This window comes from Equus asinus, chromosome 4 (assembly GCF_041296235.1).
Source record: "Equus asinus isolate D_3611 breed Donkey chromosome 4, EquAss-T2T_v2, whole genome shotgun sequence".
In the NCBI taxonomy this organism is placed as follows: domain Eukaryota; kingdom Metazoa; phylum Chordata; class Mammalia; order Perissodactyla; family Equidae; genus Equus; species Equus asinus.
The window spans coordinates 24,553,899-24,577,658 of NC_091793.1; the positions used below are offsets into that span (position 1 = coordinate 24,553,899).

General features: G+C 52.6%; 1 protein-coding gene across 3 annotated transcripts in view; it reads left to right on the forward strand.

The window, feature by feature from the left end:
* MYH9 (myosin heavy chain 9) overlaps positions 1-23,760 on the forward strand; it is a 91,104-nt gene that overhangs the window by 23,566 nt on the left and 43,778 nt on the right. For all 3 annotated transcript variants that reach the window (XM_044780369.2, XM_070506947.1, XM_070506948.1), the window contains exons 2-3: positions 6,186-6,537; positions 11,555-11,711. In XM_044780369.2, coding sequence (XP_044636304.1) covers positions 6,205-6,537; positions 11,555-11,711 — 490 coding nt within the window. In that variant the 5' untranslated portion in view covers positions 6,186-6,204. The remainder of the gene's footprint in view (positions 1-6,185; positions 6,538-11,554; positions 11,712-23,760) is intronic.

Below are 23,760 nucleotides of genomic sequence, written 5' to 3' on the forward strand. Positions count from 1 at the left end.
GGTTGAGAAACCCTGTCTCAACTGATCGTGGTATTTTATGGTTCACGAGAGACTGCACCCTCTGCTCCCTTGGCTTGGGATCCTTTTCTACCATCTCTTCTCTCCCCCATTAATATTCTACCCAGCTTACTGTCATCTCCATGAAACTCTGCCCTGAGCTTCCAAGTTTTCCATTGAATTACCCCTTTCTCTCTGTCGCTACAGCAAGTCGCTTGTTCCTCTGTCTTCCTTCACTGAGCCTTGTGTTAGAGCTGGTTGTTGACACGGTCTTCCCCTCTGCGGTGAAGGTTCCACAGCGACAGCTGTCCTGTCTCCTTGTTACGTACATTTAATGAGTCTACGTTGAATTAAACAGCCTTGCGAGATAGAGAAGGTGGCATGAAATATTATCTGCATTTACACTTGAGCCAGAGAGGTGGCGCGTGCCCAAGGTCACACGGCAAGTGCTCCTTCTTCACCCATGTGGCAAATCTATCTGTTGGGCAGCTGCCGTGTTTGGTGTTGGGTGCAGTCGTGAACGGGACAGAAGAAAACCAAGGAGCTTGCTTTTTGACCACTCTATGCTCTGTACAATCCCAGACTGGCCCTTGAACTAGGGTATCATGTCATCCCACACATTATAAACTCCTTGGGTCCTTTACACCTTTGTCATGATATTTTTGCACATAGATCCTCAGTACGTATTAGTTGACTGAATAAGTAAATCTAATGGGTTTGAAAGTTTCTGTATCATTTCAGCAACTGCTTTCACAGAACCTTCCTTGACAGTGGAATTCAGGCACCTTGATAGTTTCATTTAACTCAAGAGCAGTGGCTGTAAGGACAAAGAGAAGGGACATGTTCATCTGTGTTCCCTGGGATAGAATTGGGGATGAAAACGCAGTCAGAGGAGGTTGCCTGTGTACATCAATGATTAAGCTGGAACGGGGCTCTCGTGTCTGGGTCGAGGCCACCTAGGTCTCTGAACCGGAACCTCGGCTCAGAGAATTTAAAAGCTTTGCCCGAGGTCACACCTCTCTCCTTCTGATCTTTAGCTAGTGACTTGCGTTGGAAGTGTGGAGTCCCTTGTACAAACCAGCACAAGGAGATGGGGTTTGCGGCTTCGAGTTGGCATTATTTGTGTCTGTCTTACTGGTTTGCTTAACCGGGGTCGGGGGAGGTTCTTAGTTATTTTCTCCGCACGGCTCCCGGCTCCCGAGAGCTCAGGGTAAGGCAGTTCAAGTGGACACTGAGCAGGGCGTTGAGGCCGAGTGGGTCTGAGTTTGAACCTGGGTTTTGTGACCCCTCTGAGCCTCATTTCCCTCACCTGTAAAATGATGATATATATACCTTATGAAATTGAGTGAGAAAATGGAGCGTATTAGCAGGCCCTTGGTACGTGGGAGCTTTAAGATGAGTTGGGATGACTTCAATGAAAGTTCCAAGCCTAGGACTTGGCCCAGGGAAGACTTTATATAAATCCTAGTTGTCTAGGAATGGAAAAGCTCAGTGTTTGCACTGGTGATTTTTCCTAGTAGAATAAATTCTGTCTTTAAGGGGCTAGCAGTTTCTTTTCCAAACAAGTACATAAGTAAGTAAAAAGAGAACCAACTGGAGGGAGGGAAGGAGAGAGGGAGGGAGAGGATTCCTTGGGAAGACAGGAAGGAGTAAAAAGTCCAAATGGATGTTCGAGGGAAAGGGGAGAAGGTAGATAATCGAGGAATTACATTTTGGGTTGAAAGCAGAGGTTTTTGGTCAAGCTCTTTACTTTCAGTTTCATCATTTCCTGAGAGTCCTAATTTAGCCTCTGGTTGCATCCTCTCGATTATGGCCTAAAAAGGCAACTACTTGGGTTTCTTGGAGTTGGACTGGCAGCCGCAGGAAGCCGGCATGGGAAGGGCTGGCCTCGGGATATGATCTCCAATGGGGGAGAGCTGCCTTCTTCCTCTTTAACTCCTTGCTGGCCTGCTGACTCCTGCAGATTCCCAGGGCCTCCTGAGGTTCCCTAATCTGAGCCACCGAGCTCCTTCCTGCAGACAGTGTTCTCAGTGCTGGCATGGGTACCCTGCTCAAGGGCCGTGCACACCGGCCAGCCCTTTGGGAAAACATTTTCCTAATACATCTCAGGGCCATAAAAATTTCTGGATGACCCTTTGCTCCAGTAACTCCACTTCTGGGAATTGATCTCAAGGTGGTCCACTAAATAAGAGGAAAAAACCTAGTAAGTGGCCGTTTAAAAAAAAAAAAATCCCACAACTCTTTGGAATATTATGCAGCCATTAAAAGCGACCAACAACGAGACCTTGGAGTGAGGAGTCCTGGGTTCGTTCGAGTCCTCACTCGCCCAGCTTTGCGACTGAGTGGAGTTACGTCCCTCTCAGAGCCTCTGCATCATTACCTGTAAAGTGAAGCATTTGGATAAAAATGATCAACAAGCAAGCTATGGTCCTGTGGGGAAATGGTCATAATAAGTAGGGAAAATGCAAAATGTGAAACTCCATGATCTCCCTGTAATAGTTAAAAATCAAGTGTTTCTATGAATCAGAAGTAGAAGGGACCATTAAAAAAAAGAGGAAACTGATTTCTGTGGGGAGAGTGTCAGGAATTTAGGGGGGTGTTTTTGTTTCATTTTGAAAACCTTTATATTACGTACAGTTTAACAAGAAGTTTCAAAGAGGCTGTTTCAAAAAAGATGTGGTCCCAGGACAGGGCTGGGAGAAGTGGCTGCCGTGTTTAGTAGACTGCCCCCCTAGTGTCTGTTCTCTAGAGCCTCTCATTTCATTCCTAACAGCCCTTGACAGCGGCGGCTCACTCCACCTGCGTCCCCAGAGGTGAGCGGTCACCTGTTAACCTGTCTGCGTAGCCGCCTTCCCTACCGGGCATACATGAGTCAGCAGCTGCCTTGCATGAGTCAGCAGCCGCTGGGCGCAGGAGCCGCTTCCTGACGCAGGTGGAGACGGGAGCTCAGCTGCAGCCCTGTGGCCCCCCAGTCATGGAACGGATGTTCCTGTCGTGGCCAGGTGGGAGGCCTTCATAGAAAGCCCATTGTTCATGGTGACCTCGGCGGCCCTCCCCACCAGCTTAGCCCCTGTATTGATCTTGGCACTGCTGCTCACCCACAGCGTTCCAGCAGAGCTGCTGAAACCAAATAGCTCTGTCCTTGGCCTGGCCCAGCAGGGCCCAGCTGTGTCTAATGAAAAAGTCTGCTTGGAGCGAGACTCTTAAGCCCACCGTTCATGGGGGCCTAGGCATGCCTGGAGGCAGCGGGTGCAGCCCTCTGTGTCGGTCCAGCTCTGAGGGGACGCACTGTGCCCCTCTGTCTTACAGAAGTATGGCTTGGCCTCCAGGCCTCTGCCAGCCATCAGGGGTAGACAGCGCTGGCCTGTAACTGCCTCCCCCCGCAAACCCCAAGTGAGGAGCCGAGGGTGGTGGGTCTGGTGGAGTTTTCCCCCTCCAGCGCAGACCCACTGAGGAAAGGGCTGAGCGGTGTATGGGGTTCCCAGGGTAGGCTGAGTGCCGAGGGCCTGAGCCTGCAGGGAGCCCATGTGTTGCCATGAGGCCAGGCTGCCATGTCCTTTGCGGCTGGTCCCACCAGGGTTGGAGTTGCTGGGATGAAGTGGAGTTTGTTGAGGGCCAGGTCTTCTGCCATCACTCATGGGCTACTTGGTGTTGACAGCAGCCAAGGGAGTGAGAATGTAGACTTTTACCGTGCTCTGCTTTATGACGGGCCACGTGGTCCACCCCAGGAAGGCTCACTCTCAGCCTCCCCACCTGCCTGCTAACGCTCAGTAAATGTTTGTTGAATGCCATGGAATGCACTCCCCCGTACTCCCCACGTCAACTCAGCCCAGCTCTGGTGCTAGCCTGACTCCTGCCAGACCCCAGGCACAAGTGTGCTGGGAAGAGCCCAGGCCCGGGGGCCAGGAGGATCTGGGTTAGAACCTAGTGCCATGACTGGGCTGGGCGACCCTGGGCAAGTGACCTGCCCTCTCTGAGCCTGTTTCCTCATTTATACATGGGAATGATAAAAGCTCTTTTTTAGGGTGATTGCTGGTTAAGTGAGGTTATAAATAAACTGAGTGTGATGATGGCAGTAGTACTTAATGAGTGCCCCCTTCCCTCCTCCTCTGGGGCTGACCTTGTGAAGGTCATGCAACATCTTCGAGTGTCTTCCCTGGGCTGGGCCACTGGAACTCCTAATCAGCAGCAGACTTAGGATTTTGGGGGACAGGGTTCAAGGGAACTCCTTTTTGTGTATTGATGGGTTTGGAGTCTGCAGAAAGACAGAACCAGCAGCCCGTGAGGCCCCGTGCCCTGTGATCACTGCACATTCTTGAGCAGGGCAGTGCCACGATGGGGAGACTGGTTTCTGGAACCTGGGTGGCGGGACTCGGGGGAGGCCCACTGGCCAGTGGTCAGATGTATGGCAGAGCGACAGAGGACAGCTGGTACTTACGCTGGCAGAGGGAAGCCTTTGATTTGCTTGAATGGACTGGCCAGTGCAGAAGTGAGGACAGCCGGAAGTAAGCTGGCGGTGCCCAGGGCCCTGCCACCTGCCTGGCCCCCAGACCCACACGGAAGACGAGGGCCAGCCAGGTGCTCTGCCACCGTCCCATTCCTGCCCTGTCTGCTGCTGCCTGACTCTTGGGCCCTGCCTTCTCTCAAGGGGTGGACCTTGCAGGTGGATGGTGGCCCTGTCCCCCGAGAGGGTCTGCCAGGGTTTGCTTGTGCTGGGAATGTAAACAAAGCCACCGGCTGAGGGAGATGGGGAGGCTGCCAGGCTCTGCTCCTTGGACTTGCCTTTGCCCTGTTGTGGGGGCAGGGAGCAGATTTCCTGGAAAACAGCCTCTCCTGGAGTGAGTCCAGGGGAGCCCCTCAGCCTTGATCTGGAAACCATTTAACGAGCCCAGATAAGAAGGCCTGGGCAGCCCAGACTTTGCCTTTTGTTGCTCCTACCCAAGCCTCCAGCCTCCTTGGCATCCAAGTCGTTGTTGGAATCTGGAAGCATGAAGGCCCTTGTGACTCCGGATTTGGGGTCCTCTTGGCTTCCTTGAGGAGGGGCCCTTGCTCTCACAAAGGAAAAAGCCTTCCTGTATCGTGAGCTAGGCAGTGAGCTTCTGGGTTGTTCCGCTGGTGGCCGTGGGCTGGCTATGTTTGGGTTTCTAAGCCCTGATTCCCGTTCACTCAAGGCAGCTGTCGTCTCAGCTGACCCCAGCCTGAGCCTTGGAGCAGGATTAAGCACTGTGGTGATGCTGCAGGAAGGCCAGGGGACCAGGAGTTTGGAGTCCTTCCCTGGCGACTCTGGACTTAGCTCCAGGGAGCTTCTGTTTCCTCATCTGTGAAACGGGATAATAACACGTGCCATTACCCACCTTACAGAGTTGTGATGAAGATCTTTCGAGATAGTGAAACCTGTGTGAAAGCCTTTCATAAACTATAAAACCACACAGATGTAAGGGATTATTATTTCATCATCTTTGTTTCGCAGATGAGTTTTAAAAAAAGCAAACATTCATATACTCAGGTTCTCCTGGCCCATCATTTATGAGGCTGGCCCTTTGACATCCGTGCCCCAGAAGGGAAGCCTGGCCTCCCTCTCCATGAGGTTGCCTGGAGCCTGACTTCTTTTCTTCGCGCCCTATGTCTTTCGGCTGTATTATCAAGATGGAATTAAAATCTGCTGGAAACATGGTGTTTTATTTTCTTTTCTTGGTTGACTCTGTGAAATAAAAAAAGTTTCTGCAGCTGGAAACTTCCACCATGTGCCGTTGTAGTCAGTTGCCTTTTGGGCTAATTGGAAACCTGTTTTTGTTGGAAGTCCCCTTAAATTGTGTGGTCGCTTTCCTGCCTTAGCAGCTGTAGCTTAGTGACTATAATTGCATCTGTCTTTGAGGTTCTTACACTCATCATTTGGCACAATAGTTGTTTATAGATTTGTTGGATTGTGTATTGCTCCTGAGATATGCCTTACCCATACACCTTATGTCTTCCAGAATTCCTGATAACAGCTTGTTTTTTCCAGCCATGTGCATCTTTCTTTCTAAAAGTGGAGAATGGGAAAATTCCGGCAAATTGTGCAGCCTGGTTCTCTAGAGTTGTACTGTACCGTGATGCTATACACTTGGCAAAGAGAAGAGGTGGATGTTTGCGATGCTCGTGTGGCTGATGTAGTGCTATCTGATGTTTTGTCCTTTTTTCTCCCTTAGGTCCTGGCTGTAAGTCACCATGGCGCAGCAAGCTGCTGATAAGTATCTCTATGTGGACAAAAACTTCATCAATAACCCACTGGCCCAGGCCGACTGGGCTGCCAAGAAGCTGGTATGGGTGCCTTCCGAGAAGAGTGGCTTTGAGCCCGCCAGCCTCAAGGAAGAGGTGGGCGAGGAGGCCATCGTGGAGCTGGTGGAGAATGGGAAGAAGGTGAAAGTGAACAAGGATGACATCCAGAAGATGAACCCGCCCAAGTTCTCCAAGGTGGAGGACATGGCGGAGCTCACGTGCCTCAACGAAGCCTCGGTCTTGCACAACCTCAAGGAGCGCTACTACTCAGGGCTCATCTACGTAAGTGGGGCGCGAGGGCTCTGAGGCGGGAGGTTCCAGGTCTGTCCCGTCCCCCTCCCATGCCCATGCCCTGGCTCTCTGAGGCAGAAGAGGACTTTAAGGAATGCTGGGGTGACATCCTTCAAGTTTGGCATCTGAACGTCCTAATGGACTGTTCTCATAGCGTTGGTTTTGTCTCTTCTCTGTGTAGCCAAAACACAGTAAGGAAGCCTGTTTGACACCAACAGCAGTGAGAAGACCATGACATGTCTAGGGTGTGCCCACCTGCTGGCATTGGTCCTCAGTCTTGGTGGAGAAGGGAGGGATCAGCCCAGCGTGGTCAGTTCCTTCTCAAAGATAGGAACACCGTGTTCTGGTTTCCCACCTTGTTCCCCCTGCACCACCTGGTCCCCTCCGCTCTCACCCCTTTGCCCACTCTCTTTTTTGGTATCTCCGCCATCCTGTTCTTTATAGAGGCCTGTTGGTGTCGCTTACTTCCCTGGGGAGTGTGCTTGGAGCAGAGATGAACCTTCAAGAGTAGGACTTGAATCACTAGTCCATCCAACACGTTAGACTGGTTCCATGCCAGGCTTAGAGTCCAGAGAGCAGCATGTTCAAAGGCCCAGAGCAAGCAAAGGATAAGGAGCAGACTTTTCTCTTTCCTCTTTCTAGCAGCGCTACATTTGCGCAAAGATGGCTCCTCACTGCTTTAGAACACATGGAGAGGCGATCACTCACCCATCCTCTTGGTCATGGGCTCCAAGCTCTTACGGCCCTGGGGTCACAAAGCTTTCTAATGTCGATCCCAATTTCTTCTATTCAGTTAATTTCCTCTGGTTTCGACCTCAGTTGGGAAGAAATATCTGGTTCTTCCTAGTCCTAAAATAGCTCTGGCTTTAAGTGTGCTGTTATATTCGCCTTGGCCTTTGTGGTCTTGGAACTGAATAAAACAGTTCTCAAAATCTGTTTGCACTGGAGGAGGAACACATCTCGAGATTATCACAACCCTCATTCTAGAGATGGGAAGACCAAGTCTTGGACCGAGGGGTTTGCCCTGGTCATGTGTAATAAAAGGAGGGGCCGGGCTCATCCTGTTACAGGGATGGTGAGCGGCTCCCTCAGGGCCAGCCACTTTCTTTTCTATAGAGTTTTAGGGTGACGTCAGCACACATTTCCATAGGATCCTTCCCTCACCCCCTGGTCTGGCACTTCTGAGTGCTCTGCAATGTGCCGCATCCCTCTGTTGAGCCACGGGCCGTTCTGGATTATCCAGAAGTCTTGACTGGGCCAGAGTATCTGCCAGGACTGCATTAGCTTGCTGATTACTAAATCTGTCCCTGATAACAAGGTCCTCGTTTCCTGCCATTGATGACCACCCTTTGAGGATCAGCCTGATTAGTCAATAAGGAGATACACAGAACTGTCTACCTGGAAAAGTCCTTCTGTATAGACCAGCTTAGCCCAACCTTCTAACAGGACAAGTGGGAAGAATTGAGGCCCAGAGAGGGCAAGAGACTTATGCAAGGTCACACAGCTAGGTGTTGGCAGAGCTGAGACTGGAACTTGGGTTTCCTGACTGTCAGCCCAGTTCTCTCTCTGTTTCTTGGCGAGAATGTTGTGTGGACCAAATTAAAGGCCCCTGTCCTTAGGGGTGTTGACCACTGAAATGCAGAATTAGTGACCTGCAGAAAAACAAAGGGCCTTTAAGGAAGTATTGCCTGTCCGCAGGAAGCCACTGTCCAATTGTCCGGCAGCGGGACCCTCCCTTTGGCAGCTCGATAGCTTATGTTACACCCACTCTGCTGTGCCACCAAGAAATGGCCTCTGCTCAGTAAAGCAGAGCGATAAAGGCCTGGGAGTTGGAGCCTCCAGGACCCGGTTCGAATCCCAGCACTTGCCCCTTCCTGACCATGCGGCACGGCTGCATGGGGCCTCGCTTCCTCGTCTGTGAGGATCCGTGAGGACTGCATGAAGCACCTGGCTCACGGCCAGGCCCGGACTCTCCTGCTGCCATTTGCTACCGGTGAAGGTAGCCTGGCCCTCTGCTCGGCCCTCTGCTGGTGTCGCTGTTCCACCTGGGTCCTGTTAGAGACTTAACAGCCTGGAGCGAGTCTGGCGGCCTGCCTGTGCCTCTATCAGCTGGCTGCAGACGGTCTTACCTCCTGCAAAGGGGAATACTGGTCATCACAGTGCCTTCCACGTTAGTTGCTTCATCTTTTCTCGGAAGCTTTGGTTTTGCTCTGTAGGTGGGCTTGGTGGGTAGGCCCTGAGCTTTTTCTCTAGAACGCTCGGGCTGGAGGCGTCAGTCCCGTTCTGTCACCTCCTGTGTGCAGTGCAGTTCCTCCTGCCTCAGACCAGCTTCCTCCTGAGCGTCGTCACCAGAAGGGAAACTGATTGTCTCTGCAATTGCCCAAGTGGAGACCCCAGCAGGTGCTGAGCTGCGGGGAGATCAAAGCCACTCGGTGGGGCTGCCGGGGCAGGGGCGGCCTCACTCGCAGTCCACCTCTGCGCACGCCGTTCCAGATTGCGACCTGGGAGGCTTTGCTCAGCCTGTGTGCGCAGCGTTGTGGGCGGCGTGGCTGATCCTGTGCCACAGCTGCTCTGTCTCTTTCTGCGGGGGGTGAGGCCCTGGGATGCAGGGCGGTTGGACACAAAGAGCCTCTGTGGCCCGAGAATGGAGCAGCTCCCTGGTGTGGCCGTGTGGGAGCAAAGCCACTTGCTCAGCGTCTGCGCCTCCACGAGTGTCCAATGAGAGTGGCTCACGGTCGAGTCCCATCCCTCCCACCTGAGCTGTGGCACCGGTTCCGCGGGCGTAGTCTGGTCACATCCACTGATTTGATGGTATTAGCCCAGCGCACTTGGAGGCCCCCTGGAACCCTCCACAGGACCATCTGCCCACCCAGCTGTCAGAAAGACTCATACCCCCTAGTCCCCTTCTGCTCTCACCACTAGCTGTTTCTAAACACCTGGCTGTGTGGCACACCCTAAACGTGGGGCCATGTGGCCTTTGCTTTGATCAGCCTGGATTTCCTAGAGTGTAGGTTTTCTTAGATGCCGGGAACAAAGCTGGATTGTTTCTGTGCTCCTGGGGTAACCTTGCTGCTCCCTGGCCTTCTATCTTGTCCCCACCCAACAGTCACATGGAGGGAAGACCAGGAGTCTTCCTGTAATCCCCGGGCCCCAGGTTGTCAACACCATGTGTGGACGCCTTTGCTTTAGAGCTTCCCTGGTGTCTTGTGAAGGGAGTAGTTGGAGGGCAGACAAATGACTGATTATCCCGGGAAGAAAGGAAAGCAAGGGCCCTGCGTCCCCTCCTCCCAACAGAAGAGGCAGCCAAACACGCCTGTTCATTTCCAGACTCAGCTGCTCCTTTGCATGCAGGCCAGCGTTTGGTTGGTGTGTCCCTCCCGGGTTCTGCTTTCAGTCTAACTTGTGTTTGGAAAGTCCAAGTGCTGTAGCCCTTGGCCAGTGCTGGGAAGACCTTTGCCTCACAACTGGTTCCTCTGTGGACCCTGTCTTTGGGTTCAGCCACAAGAGCCATCCTTGTTTTTTGGCGCGGTGGAAGGGGTTGGGTTGACACCTAGCACAGCCCCTCAGGTGTTGGATGCTGTTGGATCGAGGGGCGAAACCACGGACAGTGAGGTGAAGGCTGTTTGTAACAAGGAAAACAAAAAGATTTGAGGAGCTCAGAGAACTGGCCTCTACCACCAGGGAGGTCTGTGCTGGGTGGTGTGACACTTGGGTCTGTTCCCAGCTCTGTCATTAGCCTCATGACCTTCAGCTGTCACTCAACAGTCAGGGCTGCAGGTGTGTGTGCATCCTGCCGTGCTGGTCTCCCTTCGCCAACCTTCTTCTGGGTCTGCGGCGCAATTTCCTAGGAAGAGGCTGCTTGGGTTGCTCCAGCTGCTAAAAGAGAGCTGCGTCCCCCTAGCTGATGAGCTCCGGTCACCTGGGTGGTCTTGGGAGTCTCACTCAGCTACCAGGAGTGTATTTTTGTTTTTGGTGGAGAGAGGGATCGTGGAAGAAAAGATAGCAGGAAAATTGTTAGAAAAAGAATTAGTAGTCACAAGTTAATGTGGATTTACCTTAAGACACTGAGGAGAGGCAGGTCTGTGTGGGCCTGCCACTGGGAACCGCTCTCCTGACCTCCTGGGAGTCCTCTCCACAGCTGGGTGCCGTGCCATCCTCATAACCTCTTAATGAGGCGTGGATGTCTGCCTGGCCCTGTTTTATAGGCTGGGAGATGGAGGGAGAGAGAGGTTAAGAAACCTGTCCTTGATGGGGTTGGAACTCAGCACATCTGCCTCTGGGATCTGGTTTGAACCTGGTCAGATCAGACTTGGAACATTGGGTGTACTTTTGGATGCCTCGTATGAAGAGTGTGGACTAATTGGGCCCCCTTCAGAGAAGACCTGAGTCTTGGAGAAGGCTCACAGGGGACGTGCAAGTTGTCTTTAAGTTTTTTAGAGATTTTCATGTGACTCTCTCTAGAGAATTCCAGGGAGAGAGGTATCGGTGAGTGATCTACTAGCCCACAAAAGATCTGAATGTTTGAGGAGTGCAGTGAGTTTTTCCCAGTGCGGGAAACGTTTCGGCTTGAGCAGCTCTGCGAGTCCTTCGGGTAGAGTAATTTGTGTTTCCACAGTTTGCTTGTGCAGCTGAATCCTTTTCTCTGTGTGTCTCTCGTGGACAAACACATCTCTTATTGTCCTTGGATCCGAGTTTTGTTCCTGGACTTCTGCTGTCCGTGAACTTGCCGTGGATCTCGCCTGATGCACGCACTGGTCGGCATGCAAAACTGGCAGCAGTTGTGCAGTCAAGCGAGGACCCTCGCTAAAAGAGCAGAGATGGTGCCTGTGCCCCCACCCCTGTGGCAGGTCTGCCAGAGTGGGGCACAGAGAGTGGGGGGCTCCAGGGGGTGCTTTCACATCCCGCTGACTCGGGGGCCTTGGAGGCAGCAGATACTTTGCCACAAGGTTTACATGCCGTTGAGAGTCAGACTTCCTAACCCATTCCTGTTTGTCACTCTTTTCTTTAGACCTATTCAGGGCTGTTCTGTGTGGTCATCAATCCTTATAAGAACCTGCCCATCTACTCCGAAGAGATTGTGGAAATGTACAAGGGCAAGAAGAGGCACGAGATGCCCCCCCACATCTATGCCATCACAGACACCGCCTACAGGAGTATGATGCAAGGTGGGTGCTGTGGCCTCCTCGGGGCTGGGTCTGCTTGCAGCCTCGTTGACACCTTTGCAGGTGCTCCTTCATGGTCAGTGCCAAAGGGATCGAGTGGCTGGGTCGGTGTTGATGGCACTGGTGATGGGGCATCGTGGAGCTCTGTAAGCCGATGTGTGAGAGCCAAGACCAGTGACTATCAAAGGAGATGTTTATATGTTGATAGAATGTTCTAGAAGCTTTAAAAAATATGTTTCCTAATTATTTTCCCAATTTCTGATTCTTGTCAAGAGCTCCCATGCCAGTCCTCTGCTCTCTTCCAGACCCCTTCTTCTACCGCTTACTCTCTTTCCTCCTTGTTTTTCACCTCTGTCTCGCTTCCCCCCAGTCTAGGAACGTGCTTGAGTTCTGACCGTCTTTTACATAACAGACACAAAGTCTGTCCTGGATTCTGCACCCCTCTCCAGCTTCTCTCTGTCCCATCACAGCAGAGCTGTTTAGCGGAAGTATCCCTGCTCACCGCTTCCATTCTTCACTTCCTGGTCACGCTTCTGGCCCTGCTCGACTGGCCCCACCACTTCTGCAGACTGTCTGACAAAGGTCACCCTCCCTGCTGTGTTGCTAAATCTGTAGTAGCGTGAGTTGTTCTCTTACTTAACCTCTCTTGGGGTTGGACACTCTTGACCACTCCCTTTTGAAACCCCTTCCTTCCCACGACTATTTCTCTGGTTCCCTGGTCTCTGCCGTTCCCATCTACGTGGTTCTCTCCTGGGACTTCCCCTGTCCCTGCATGTCGGTGCTCCTCAAGGTCTTGTCTGCTCCCTCGGAGTATTCCTCTGGACGATGGCCTCATCCACTTGAGTAGCTTTGTTCTCACTTTCTGGCTGACGGCTGCCACTGTCGCCTGATTGCTGCCAGCCAGTTGCTCCCAGCTGCCATTTCGCCATCCACCCAGTCACCGAGGCCTGGAACCTGGCTTATCTTGCACTCTCCTCTGTCCCTCACCCCTCTTTCCCAGTCAGTCAGTGCTTTCTGTAGGTTTTATCTCTGTTAATATTTCTGATCCTCTTCCCCGTCCTGTCCTGTGGCCCTGGCCTTAGTTCAGGCCTCCACAATTTTTTGCCTTTACTATTTCTGGGACCTCTTGACCTTTGCTCTCAATAGAGCCCTCCCTCTGTGCTTTCAGAGGGTCATCTTTCTAGAATGCAAATCTGATCAATCCCCCTGATGTGAAATCTTGAAAAGGCTCCTCATTGCCCCAAAGATAACACTTAACCCCTCTGGAGGCATACAGTGTCCTTTGTAGTTGGCCTCCTGCCTCCCGCTCCAACTTCCCTGCCACATGGAAATCCTGACATTTCTCTGATAGATCTTTTCTGTTTCAAACCGCCACACCTGCTCCATCTGCCTGCCGTACCTGGCAAGTCCCTCTCCTGTTGTTAAAGACACAGCTGAAGCGTTACTGCCATCCAGGCAGGAGATCTGGGCTACACTTGCATTGGTTTATTTGACTTAGGGGTTTTACACATTTGTTTTTCTCTCCTAGACGTGGACAGGGCCCACGTCGCCTTTATAGTCTCAGAGCTGAGCCAGGTGCCTGGCATATGGTGCGTTTCATGTCATTCTGAGTCACGCCCAGTTGGCTTTCAGGCAGGGCTGTATTCTCCTATCTTGTGTTGATAGTGGTTTTTCGTGTCCTATTGCACATGCATCCTTTTTTTCTTTAAACTTTGTAGTTAATCTAGGCAGCGATGGTAATGAATCTGCTATATTTACAACTTTATCCTTAGTTGAGAGGTTTAAAATGGCAACATGTGGGACTGTCTTGTGCCCTGCACACTGTACTGTGAGCAAGGTGTTTCGGTTCCAAGCTTGAGGAATTATGTAGAATGTGCAAGTTTGGCCTAGGTTCATGTCTTTCAAAATCCCTTGAGGAAGCCAGCCCTTTAGTTTTAAAGCAGGATGCCTGTTTCAAAGTGCTAACTTGAACAGTCTGCTGGAAGAACGTTCTGTGAGATTACAGAAGAGCCTGAGTCTGTGTCTCTAGGGGTTATGGGTCAGTTTTCTCCTGGCTGTCTTCATCAGCCTCATGCAAGTTCAAGAAGTGCGCCCTGGAGTCTTCTTGAGCTCTGCACTGCTGAATTAGGGCATGTTCCCACACTGGGATCCTGGATCTGAGCCGTTTTCTAGGAAGTGGGCTTTTTCACTTGTGGGCAAACCATTCTGACAAGAATGATGTAATGATGCAAAGCATGGTGCCAAGAGTTGGAGTCCTTGGAACTGGTCTTCTAGCCTTTCCAGACAACTTGTGGGGCTCCTTCCCAAAGAGATTCATCCAATTTTTATTTGTTCAACAATAAAAAAATTTGAGGGGCAGAAGTCAGCAATTATAGGTTTGGAGATAATTGGAAAAAAAAAAGGGAATCTGCAGAGAGCTGGAGCTTCCCCTTTGTGTTGACCGAGAAGTCTTGTCTGTAACGGAATGGCCGTGATGGGAACCGAGGAGCCGCCCCGAATTATGAGTGCAAATGGGTGGGTGTTTTCATCTTTTGGATCTTTTGGAGACCAGGGGTAGGAAATATGTTTGTGGGCACAGGGAACCTGAGGTGTTGGTGCTTGCTTTTAACAGTCTGTGCAGGTGCTGGGTCCACATACTTCTAACTCTCAATCTGGAGGTTTTCATTCGCTTCTGCGTCGTGTTGGACTTGCTGTGGCTGTTCAGCCCCCATGGTGACCGACTGAGGACATTTTCAAGTTCCCTCTCCTCATACACAGTTGACCTGCAAAACAGTTAGCAATAGGTTTCTTGTTCTTGGGGTAGGGAAGAAGTTAATTAACAGAAGTTGCTCCTGTTATGACAAGATGGTTCACCAGGAAAGAAAGTTCCTGAGAGGAGCCTCTGGTTCTTGCCCTAAGTCAGGAATTGACAGGGGAAACTTGGGTAAAATTGGCTCCTCTCTTTTGGAGAACATGTCTTAGCACATGCTGCCCCCTTGGCTTTGGGGCAAAACAGGTTTGTTCTCTGTCACTCACATCTTAAAAGAGGTAGCCACATAGTTCCTTTTCTGCCTTTTCTTTAAACAAGAACTAGAAAAAGACTTCCTCTCTGAGCTGGCTGTGGCTTATGACATGCTATCATTTATTCTTCCAAATAGGGTAGTTGCTGGCTTTGTCTGGGGACTTCCATGAGATGAGCTCTTGGACCCTTCCTTGGGGCCTCCCTCCGTCTTTCATCTCTCAGTGCTCTGGTTTGCCTGTAAGTCCTGGTTTCTGCCTGCTGCCTGCAGTTAGTGTTCGTCGTGTCCTCTTTCACTTTTAGAAGCATCCCAGTGTGGATGATAAATTGTATGGTTCCTCTACCTATTTGTCAGGCTAAGCCAGGGTTTCTCAAACTTGGCACGATTGACATTTGGGGCCAGGTAATTCTCTGTTTTTGGGGGTGGAGGCAGGGCTTGTCCTGTGCATTGTAAGATATTTAGCAGCATCCTGACCTCTACCCACTAGATGCCAGTGACACCATCCCTCTCTGGTTGTGACCATCGAAAATGTCCCCAGACGTTGCTACCAAATGTTTCCTGTGGGGCAAAGTCGCCCCCACTTGAGAACCACTGGACTAAGTGTTGCAGGTTGGTTTCCTCTGAGATTGACTCCCATTGATCAGTAGTGGCTTGCCCAGCCCTGTACTAGCAGGGATCTGGGACTCAATGCCAAGGAATGCTGGGATAGGTTAGTGCTGTCTGCCATGGGCTCAGGATGGGACACGGCAGCATATGGCGCCCTGGATGAGGTCATGGAGAAGGGAGTGGAAAGTGCTGGAATACCGTGTGGTTTAGTATGTTATCTGGCACTGGAGGCGCTGACAGCCCAGGTGGAGAGACCAGACGTGTCTGTACACAGATCTGTACTTGCAGCCATATAATAAGACAAGTTGCCACCCACCCCTGGTGCCGGCACCACTGCAGCAGGTGGCAGGTGTCTTGGAAGTTTGGAGGAAGGTGTGGCCGCTGAGGCCTGGGGTGGTCGGAATCCTGTGGAGTTCGGATCCTGTGGAAAGACTGGCAGGGATGTGTCAATAAGTGGTTACAGCGCAGCCCAGACGCGCCCGGCACTGTTCTGTTTGTTTTAATCCTCAGCCTTCGGTTTAATTAAAGTTGCGGTGACGTGGTTGGTTCACCCTCCTAACCCTGGCTTTCCCATTTGGTTGATTTGTTGTCACAGCCATTAATGGGTCTTCCTGCCTTGGGTTGAACCATTCCTCAGAAGAGTGCTGAAGGCTTGGAAGTGTCTGAGGCCGGGAGGATGAGAGAGCGTAACTCCTGTTGTTGCCCCTCACTAGGCAGACGTGGGCCCCGATGGGGAAGAGGGCCGTCTCCCAAGGCAGGTACAAGGGGCTGCCTGTGGAATTGGACAGAAGCAGCACAGCGTCAAGGCGCCACTGGGTTGGGAAATGGCGCTCCTGGCTTCCTTTGGGGCCAGGCCTTCCGGGGTCTCTCTCAGTGGGTAACAGCGTGGATTCTTACAGGAGAACTGGCCAGTGGAAGAATTTGACTGGAGCCCAGGAATCTCCCCAGTAAGAGTAGGAAAAAAACCCTCTTCTATGTTAATTAGTTGGAATGCCAGGTTTGGTTCACTTTCAGTGACTTTATGGTATTTTAATGAGCTCCCAGCATTTCTGGGGGAGTGGCAGCAGGGTCTGCTTTCATTCCAGGCCTACCCTAATCCGAGAACTATTTAACCCTCTGCTCTGTGCTAATCCCACCTCTGCTTCTCAGCAGAGGCTGCAGCAGAAGCGGTCGGTCACTGAGCGGTTGCTCAGAGTGCCCAGTGAGTGTCCACATTCCTCTCAGGGGTTGGTTAACCCTTTTGGGTGAACAGTGAAGGGTAGAAATTTTGTGCTCGCTTCCCGTCTGAGTATGACCCTTCTAACTCAGGTGCAGGGCAGGCCCAGGAGTGTTAACTGACTCGTCCAAAGGCCCGCAGAGAGTCCGCCCCAGAAACCAGATTCCCGATTCCCGTCCTGGGGCCCACCCCAGGGGCACTGTGGCCCCTCACTCTCTGGCTGGTGTTTGGAGGAATTCTCCTCTCTAGCTTGCTGGTTTCGGGCAACAGGCCCTCCTCTCCTCTCTCACGTTCTTCCTGCCCCAGTGGTGGTTGCTCCTTTGGAGCTGTCTGCTTTCCAGGGTCTTTCTGAGGAGAAGCACTGTTAGGGAAGTGCTTTGAGGGTATGGGAAAGTGTGACTTTGAACAGACTCACCAGGACGGCGGCTGAGGAAGCCACAGATGTGATGACTCCGCTTAAGCAGGAATGTGCAGGCCAGGAGGTGCAGGCTCTGCCAGCATCTGTGCATGGGGGCCCCGCTGTCTGCAGGGAGGTCTGAGCCGGGCCCGTGTGTCCTGTGTGGCTCACCCCGCGGGGGCAGGCTCTGTGCCCACGCATCATTACCCCCTGTGCCAGCCAAGTGCCTACTGTGTGCTAGAGTAGAAAGACAAGCCATGGTCCTGCCTGGAGGAGGTTGTGAGAGGCAGGTAAGTCAACTTCAGGAGGAGAGTGAGAGTCCAGCTCATAGCGGGAGGCCACCTCATTTAGCTTTGAGGGTGCTGGGGTAGAGAGGGGGGCTTTGATAAATGACAGAGCACTTCTGTAGGAGTCACCACGAAGAGTCTGCTGGGCCTCTCTTGGCCTTAGCTTTAGGGAGAAACTTGCCTTGTGAACAAGAAACTTGGTGTGGAGAAGAAGCCTGGGTTTTGGACTAGGTTTCAGTGGGAGTCTGGCTCTGTCACTTCCTGACAGTGACCATGGTCCAGCAAGTCTACTTACTCGACCTGGGCCTTCGTTTTCTCATCTGCCTCTTGGCAGGGTTATTGTAAGAATTAAACAGGGTGCAGTATGTACGATGCCTGCTCTGTGATGAGTGCCCTTTATAATTATTTATTTATTTTTTTGCCAAGGAAGATTGGCCCTAAGCTAACATCTGTTGCCAATCCTCCTCTGTATGTTTGAGGAAGATTCACCCTGAGCTGACATCTGTGCCAGTCTTCCTCTATTTTGTATGTGGGACGCCTCCACAGCCTGGCTGCTGACAGATGTTGTAGCTGTGCACCCGGGAACTGAACCCAGGCTGCCAAAGTGTAGTGCACCGAACTTAACCACTAGGCCACGGGGCCAGCCGCAAGTGCCCTCTAGAAGGTAGCATTAGGAGTCTGGAAATTCACTTTCTTGACTGAACTGTCCCTGCCTTCAGTGTAAACCTGCACATCGCACATTCCTTCCATCCGCGATCCCACTGGCTTAAGGAAGGTGATAACCAGAGGCTTCCTCCAGGCAGGTTTCTTAATCTCAAAGAGCATCCTCCGAGAGTTCAGGCTCTCGGCAGAAGCACACACAGGAAGTGACTTGTCAAAGCTGCCTTCCCTGCAGCGACCACATAACACACAGGCGTGCGCTGGCAGATGCCGTCTCCAACTTGCCCGGTCTAGTCCACGGACCCGGAGCAGGCAGCACGAGGCCTCTGGTTGACGTGGCCTCGGTAGAGCTCCAGGAGAACGTCGTGCGTGCGGCACTGGGGCGGTCCTCTCTTGATGTACTGGTGGGAAGCAGAGAGGTGCTGTGACAAGCAGCCCTGGGCCCACCACCCAAACACCGAGCCCGGATCAGGGGGTGCTTTCCTGTGGCTGATCCCAGGAGGCTGCTTTGTGATGCCCCCAGAAGGAAAGCCCAGCCCCTGGAATGAGGCTGCCTAATTACAGTGTGGTCATGCCTGTCAGTCTCATTTCTGTAAAATGTTCCTTCTAGAAGAGGAATCTGTGGTTAACAGTCCTTTCCAAGGATTCAGCTCTAAGCTTGCTGTTTTGTTTTGTTTTTAATCCAAGCCAACAGGCCCACTGTGCTTTGCTCCGGGCTGGCTGAAGTGGGAGATAAGAAAGGAGTGCCCTCTTGGAACCGGAAACCTTGGGGGTGTTTGAAAACCTGGCCCAGTTTCTCTGTCACAGCCCCCCCAAAGCAAACACAAGAACTTACCTGCAGAGTCTCTAATGACCCAGCTGCTTTGTGCTTTTAACCTCCCTGGACACGTTCTTCTCTCCTGCCTGGTGATCGCTGCTTACCAGCCCGTTTTTCCTGTTTTCTCCAGTTCTGACTCTGAGACTCCAGTAGAGCTGTGTTTCAGGATGTCAGGGCTGAACGTTGGTGCATTTGGAGAAGAAGGTTGCTTTCTTTCCCCTGCCTGGTTTCTGGAATTAAACTATCAGAGGAGAACAAAACTAATTCCCTAAAGAGAGATAACACAGCTGAAAGTCTCTAGGCATAAAAGTCAGGATTCCACAAGTGGCTTCTGTAAAATTCCTTTAGTCTTGACCAAGGCTGTTGGCCCAGTGTTGACCTTTGTAATAAACTCTGAGGACCCATGGTGTTCTGGCAAATGGACAGTGTTGATTTGGGTTCAGGATGTCATTCCCACCAGGCTTTGTGACTCTGGAGGAAGAGCTTGTCTCTTCCACATGAGCCAGTCCACAAATACAAGAGGGCAGAGGTCTAAGCTGAAAGCCAAGGGTGGAAGCCATGCTCCAGGAGAGAAATTCTGGCCTAAAAGTTGCCAGCACACCATTCCTTTCATTTGATTGCCCCTTCTCCAAGGCGGCAGAGCCTCCAGCTTCTTCAGGAAGCATCTTCATGTGCCATGACTGTTCACTTCCTAGCACTGATGCTCCTGGTGCTCTCCAGGTTGGGCTGAATGCATCACTGTGTTGTTTCACAAAGCCCGTTGTCCTCTTTGCAGGACTGTTTGTGCTCCTTCTTGGAGCCAAGTTTGTCCTGAGCTTTGCCTCGCGGTGTCCATCTCATTCCCTGTTTGTGTCCTCTTGTCCTTCCCTCCGTCCTCCCCTTTCTCCCTCCCTGAGAGCCCAGCTGTCTCCAGAGCTGTGATCCATGCCTCATCCTCTCTGTACGGGACTCAGCCACGGCACCCCCTACCTGTCTTTCCTTTTCCCCAAGGAAAATATTGTTTAAGAGCAAGGAAGAACTGACTTGGGAGTGTCGGGTCCCTCCCAGTGTCCTGGTGGCATTTGCTGTGGGCCATCAGTATCACATGTGGCTTTTGAATTTCCCTCCACCCTGACAAACATGGGAGCTGCCTCAGCAGCAGCCCTGTGTGGGGAACATTCCTGCTCCCAGCCCCGCCCATGGGAAAGGTGGATGAACGACTAGCAGTGGCTTCTGGCAGGTTTGCCTGTGTGCTAGGAGCTCACCTGTGTGAACTACCGGATGCATTTTGGCCAAGAGAGGGCTTGTTTGGGGCCTGGCTTGTCCTCTCACATGATGAAAGTTAAGAGCAGTCCCTTGGGCTTCTTTCTGACTATCAAGGGTGCCTGGTTTTGGAGGGCTGCCCGTTCTCTGCCTCCTGTAACTGGGGACTTGGGCCTCCTCAGCAGGGTTCAGACCACAGCCCTACCTGAGGGAGTGTGTGGGTGGAGGCACTGGGTCAAGTCCAACAGACTTCTGGCTTGGGTTGCTGCTGAGCAAGCATCTCCTTGGTCTGGTCCTACCTCCGTGCCTTGGAAAAACATTGCTGATGACCACATTGTGTGCTTGGGAGCCACTGCCGGGGCCTTCCTTCTTGTTGGCTGACTGCCAGGCAGGCTGCCAGAGGCTTGGTGACACAAGGGCCCCAAGGCTCGGCATCAGTCTGCAGCCTCAGCTAATGTGAAGCATTATTTTGCACCTGCTTTTTCTCACCTCTGCTTCCCAAGCACTTGTAACCCAAGCTCGTGAATTGGGCTGGCTTTGGAGAAAGTAACAGGCTGCTCGCAGGACCCCATGTGGCACTTTATTATGAGTGTGGATGGCCCTTTCTTTGCAGTGCTGAGGCAGGACTGCTGGTGGCACAAAGTGATCCCCTTCTAGGAGCTCTCCATGGGGAAGAACTAGCATCCAGAGGCCTGGGTTCTTGGCTCAGCTTGTGTGACTTTGATGAAGTCATTGGGCTTCTCAGGACTTGGTGTCCTGACCTCTAGACAGAGACGATTGAACCAGATGCTCTCTAGGGCCTTCCCAGCCCCTAAGTTCTGAGCATGAGCCCACAGGTCTCTCCGCATCTTATACTTGGTGAAATGCTTTGCATTTTGGCCCATTGAGACCCTGATGCTGTTCACCAGAAGGTCTTGGGAGAACTAACTCTGATGTCCAAGAGTTTGCCCTGGACAGCCTGAGACTTTCCCTCCCAGGCGGCACAGAGCCGGCCTTCACACAGTGAGCGTCCCAGGGGTCTGCTCTGCAGTTTTCATGAAAGGCAGACCCCTTGGTGGTGGAAAGTTTCAGGCCCATTTGTCATGACATCCATCATGTCTCCCCCATGCAGGCATGTCGCCCAACCTGGACTGCCCTTTGCTTTCATTTTTCTTGGCCCATATCCATATCTTAGTTCTCAAGAAACCTGCTTGACCTGAAGCCTGGTCCTGTGGGCAGGGCACTCTTCCAGGTGTACCCCAGAGAGCGTAGCTCTGCCGACCTCGGGGAGACGTTATCTTGGTGAGCGGGCGATGAGTCAGGCCCAGGCAGCGGCTGTTGGTGAACCAAGTCCGTTCTCTTCCTCCTCTACTTCCTGTCGAGGCTGATGTCACTGCTGTGTGAGCCTTTCGCCTTTTATGGACAAGAATCGACAACTCCTCTCATAGAGGAAGTGAGCGATAAGGCCCCCGGCAGAAGTCTGTACCCGGGGTGAATACCTGCAGTCAGGTTTCCCTTCCGCCCACTGGAGTCTGGACCATCTGAGCAGGCTGGAGACACCTGTCCAGTTGGAAACCTGCATCAGCTCCTAAAGGCCTTGGGGCATTTGGGTTTGAATAAAATCAGGAGAGTGAGTGGCCTCATCACTGAATATGTAACTTAAAACCTTTCCTCTTGTTATTCCGAGGAGGGCATGCAGTGGAGAGCTTGGAGGGGCGGGCGTGCAGAGGCTCGGGGTTATGAAGGACGGTGTCTCTGAGCGCCTGTGCCGGACCACGGGCTGTAGGTACCCGCTTCGTTCAGTCCTTGGAGCAGCCCTGCTGGCCAGGCCCTGCCCTCTGTTGCCCGGGAGGTCACGGGACCCGGCATCCCGAGGGGAAGTGCAGCGTGGAGCCTGGAGCCCAGGCTCGAGCACACGCAGCCTTTGCCGCCGCTGCTCCAGACGCCTGCCGGTTGTGGTTAAAGTGTGCTCGGAGGAACCCCACCTCCGCTGCCCACGCAGCTCAGCTTTTCGTCTCCTGTTCTTCATACGGGCATTCGGGAAGATTTTATCTGAGGGAAGGCTGCTACTGCTTGGAAGATTCGAAAACCACTGCAGAGAGGTTCCTAATCCTGTCTCTGCCCCCCCGCCCCCACCCCCGAGTTAGGGGCGGGGCAGGAGGAGTTTAGGGGCCTGTGTCAGGCTAGCCTTCATCCCAGAGCTGGGCCCATTTCCCACAACGGGGCCTGTTTCCCAGAACAGAACTGTCTCTGGTGGGTGCACTCCACTGGTACTGGGCCATAGGATTCCTGTCTGTCTGTCTATCTGTCTCCTCTGGTGTGGAGGAAGGAAGGGCGTTTTCAAATAAGCCTTCAGTCCATATAGGCCCGAATAAGGACTTGAGCCAAAACAAACGGGGTGGGCTGGACTGCTCTGGAGCATCCATGGAGATGACCGTGTGGGAGGGGCTTATGGAGTGAGTGTTAAGGAGGGTCCCCACCAGGATGCACTGGGGGTCTGGCGGAGTAAACTGAGGCAGGCGGAGGGCCAACTGGTTGCTGAGAATTCTAACCATCCCACTGCCCAGAAGAGCTGCTTCTGAGCTCAGGAACAAACCAAAACTGCTGTGAGGAGCTTGTGCAAAACAGGGACAGTGCCTGCCTTATCTACCACCTGAGGTTACTGTGAGGCCACAAGATGACAGCCCCAGACCTGGTGCAGGAATTGAAGAGACCTTTTCCGATGTGAGGGGCCATGGTGTCACTCACTGCAGGCAGGCGGATGTGGGGCGCCAGGTGGTGGGGACAAGAGTTGAGGAAATGAGAAAGGCCTCCCATCGTTTTCCTCTGCAAAAGAGTTTGCCCAAATGAATGTTCTGGCACAGTGAATTAGAGCCTTTAAAGGGTGGAATGAAAGTGTCAGAGTGTTTCCTTTTGGGCTTGTTGACAGTGGTAACTGGGCTTCAGGAACTGGAGGTGAAAGGTCAGAGGAGGGGGGAGCTGGGGATGGTGGGGTGATGGAGGTTACAGTGACTCTGGGTGTGCAATTTTGCAATTTGGAGTGTGTGCAGGCCTCTGTGTGTGCATGTGTGTGTCTGTGTGCACGTACCTGTGTGCACCCGTCCACTTGCAGCTGGGTCCACGTCCCTGTATGTACGTGTGTCTCTGCCTGCATGTGTGTGTGTTTGGGGGCCTCTGCTTCCTGTTGTTCAGCAGCTCAGCATCTGACTCCTCCTCACACAATTAGAGGAATTCCAGCCATCCCGGGGACCGGGCCTGGACAGCTCTGGGAAAACGGTTCCTTCTGGAAGGGATGGGAATGTTTCCTTTTATGGTAACGTTGGCCCGCTGCTGCCTCATGACCTGCCAACACGCGCAGGTACCATCTTGCCTGCTTGTGGAGCGTTGACTAAACATGCTGTGGCTGGGCCGCCCGGGAGGGGCAGTGGGGGAGGCCGGGGCCTGGATCACAGCTGGGTTTGTTCCAGACCCTTAGCGGTCCCCACACCGTTCTTAGGGGCGGGCGATGGAAACTGCTGTGTCTTCCCAGCCTTTAGTCCCCACTGCCTACTTCCCTCTGCCTTCCCGGCTGTCTCATAGAGGCTCTGCTGTCAGCCGCACAGCCTCAAAGGACCCTCTTTGGGGCAAATCAAGACAAGGGAGCCAGGCTGGCCTCGGGGGCCGCTGTGGGTGGTTCCGTGGTACTGAGAAGGCTGTGAGTGGCCCAGTTCCTCCCAGCTCCACACTGCGGGCGCTTCTTAGGGGCCTGAAGGGGAAGGTGCAGAGTGGCAGGGGCGGCTCCCTTTGTGATGGGCATGAGGGTTAATTTTGCTTCTTTCCGCCTGGACGCCCTCTTTCCCTTCCGAGTGA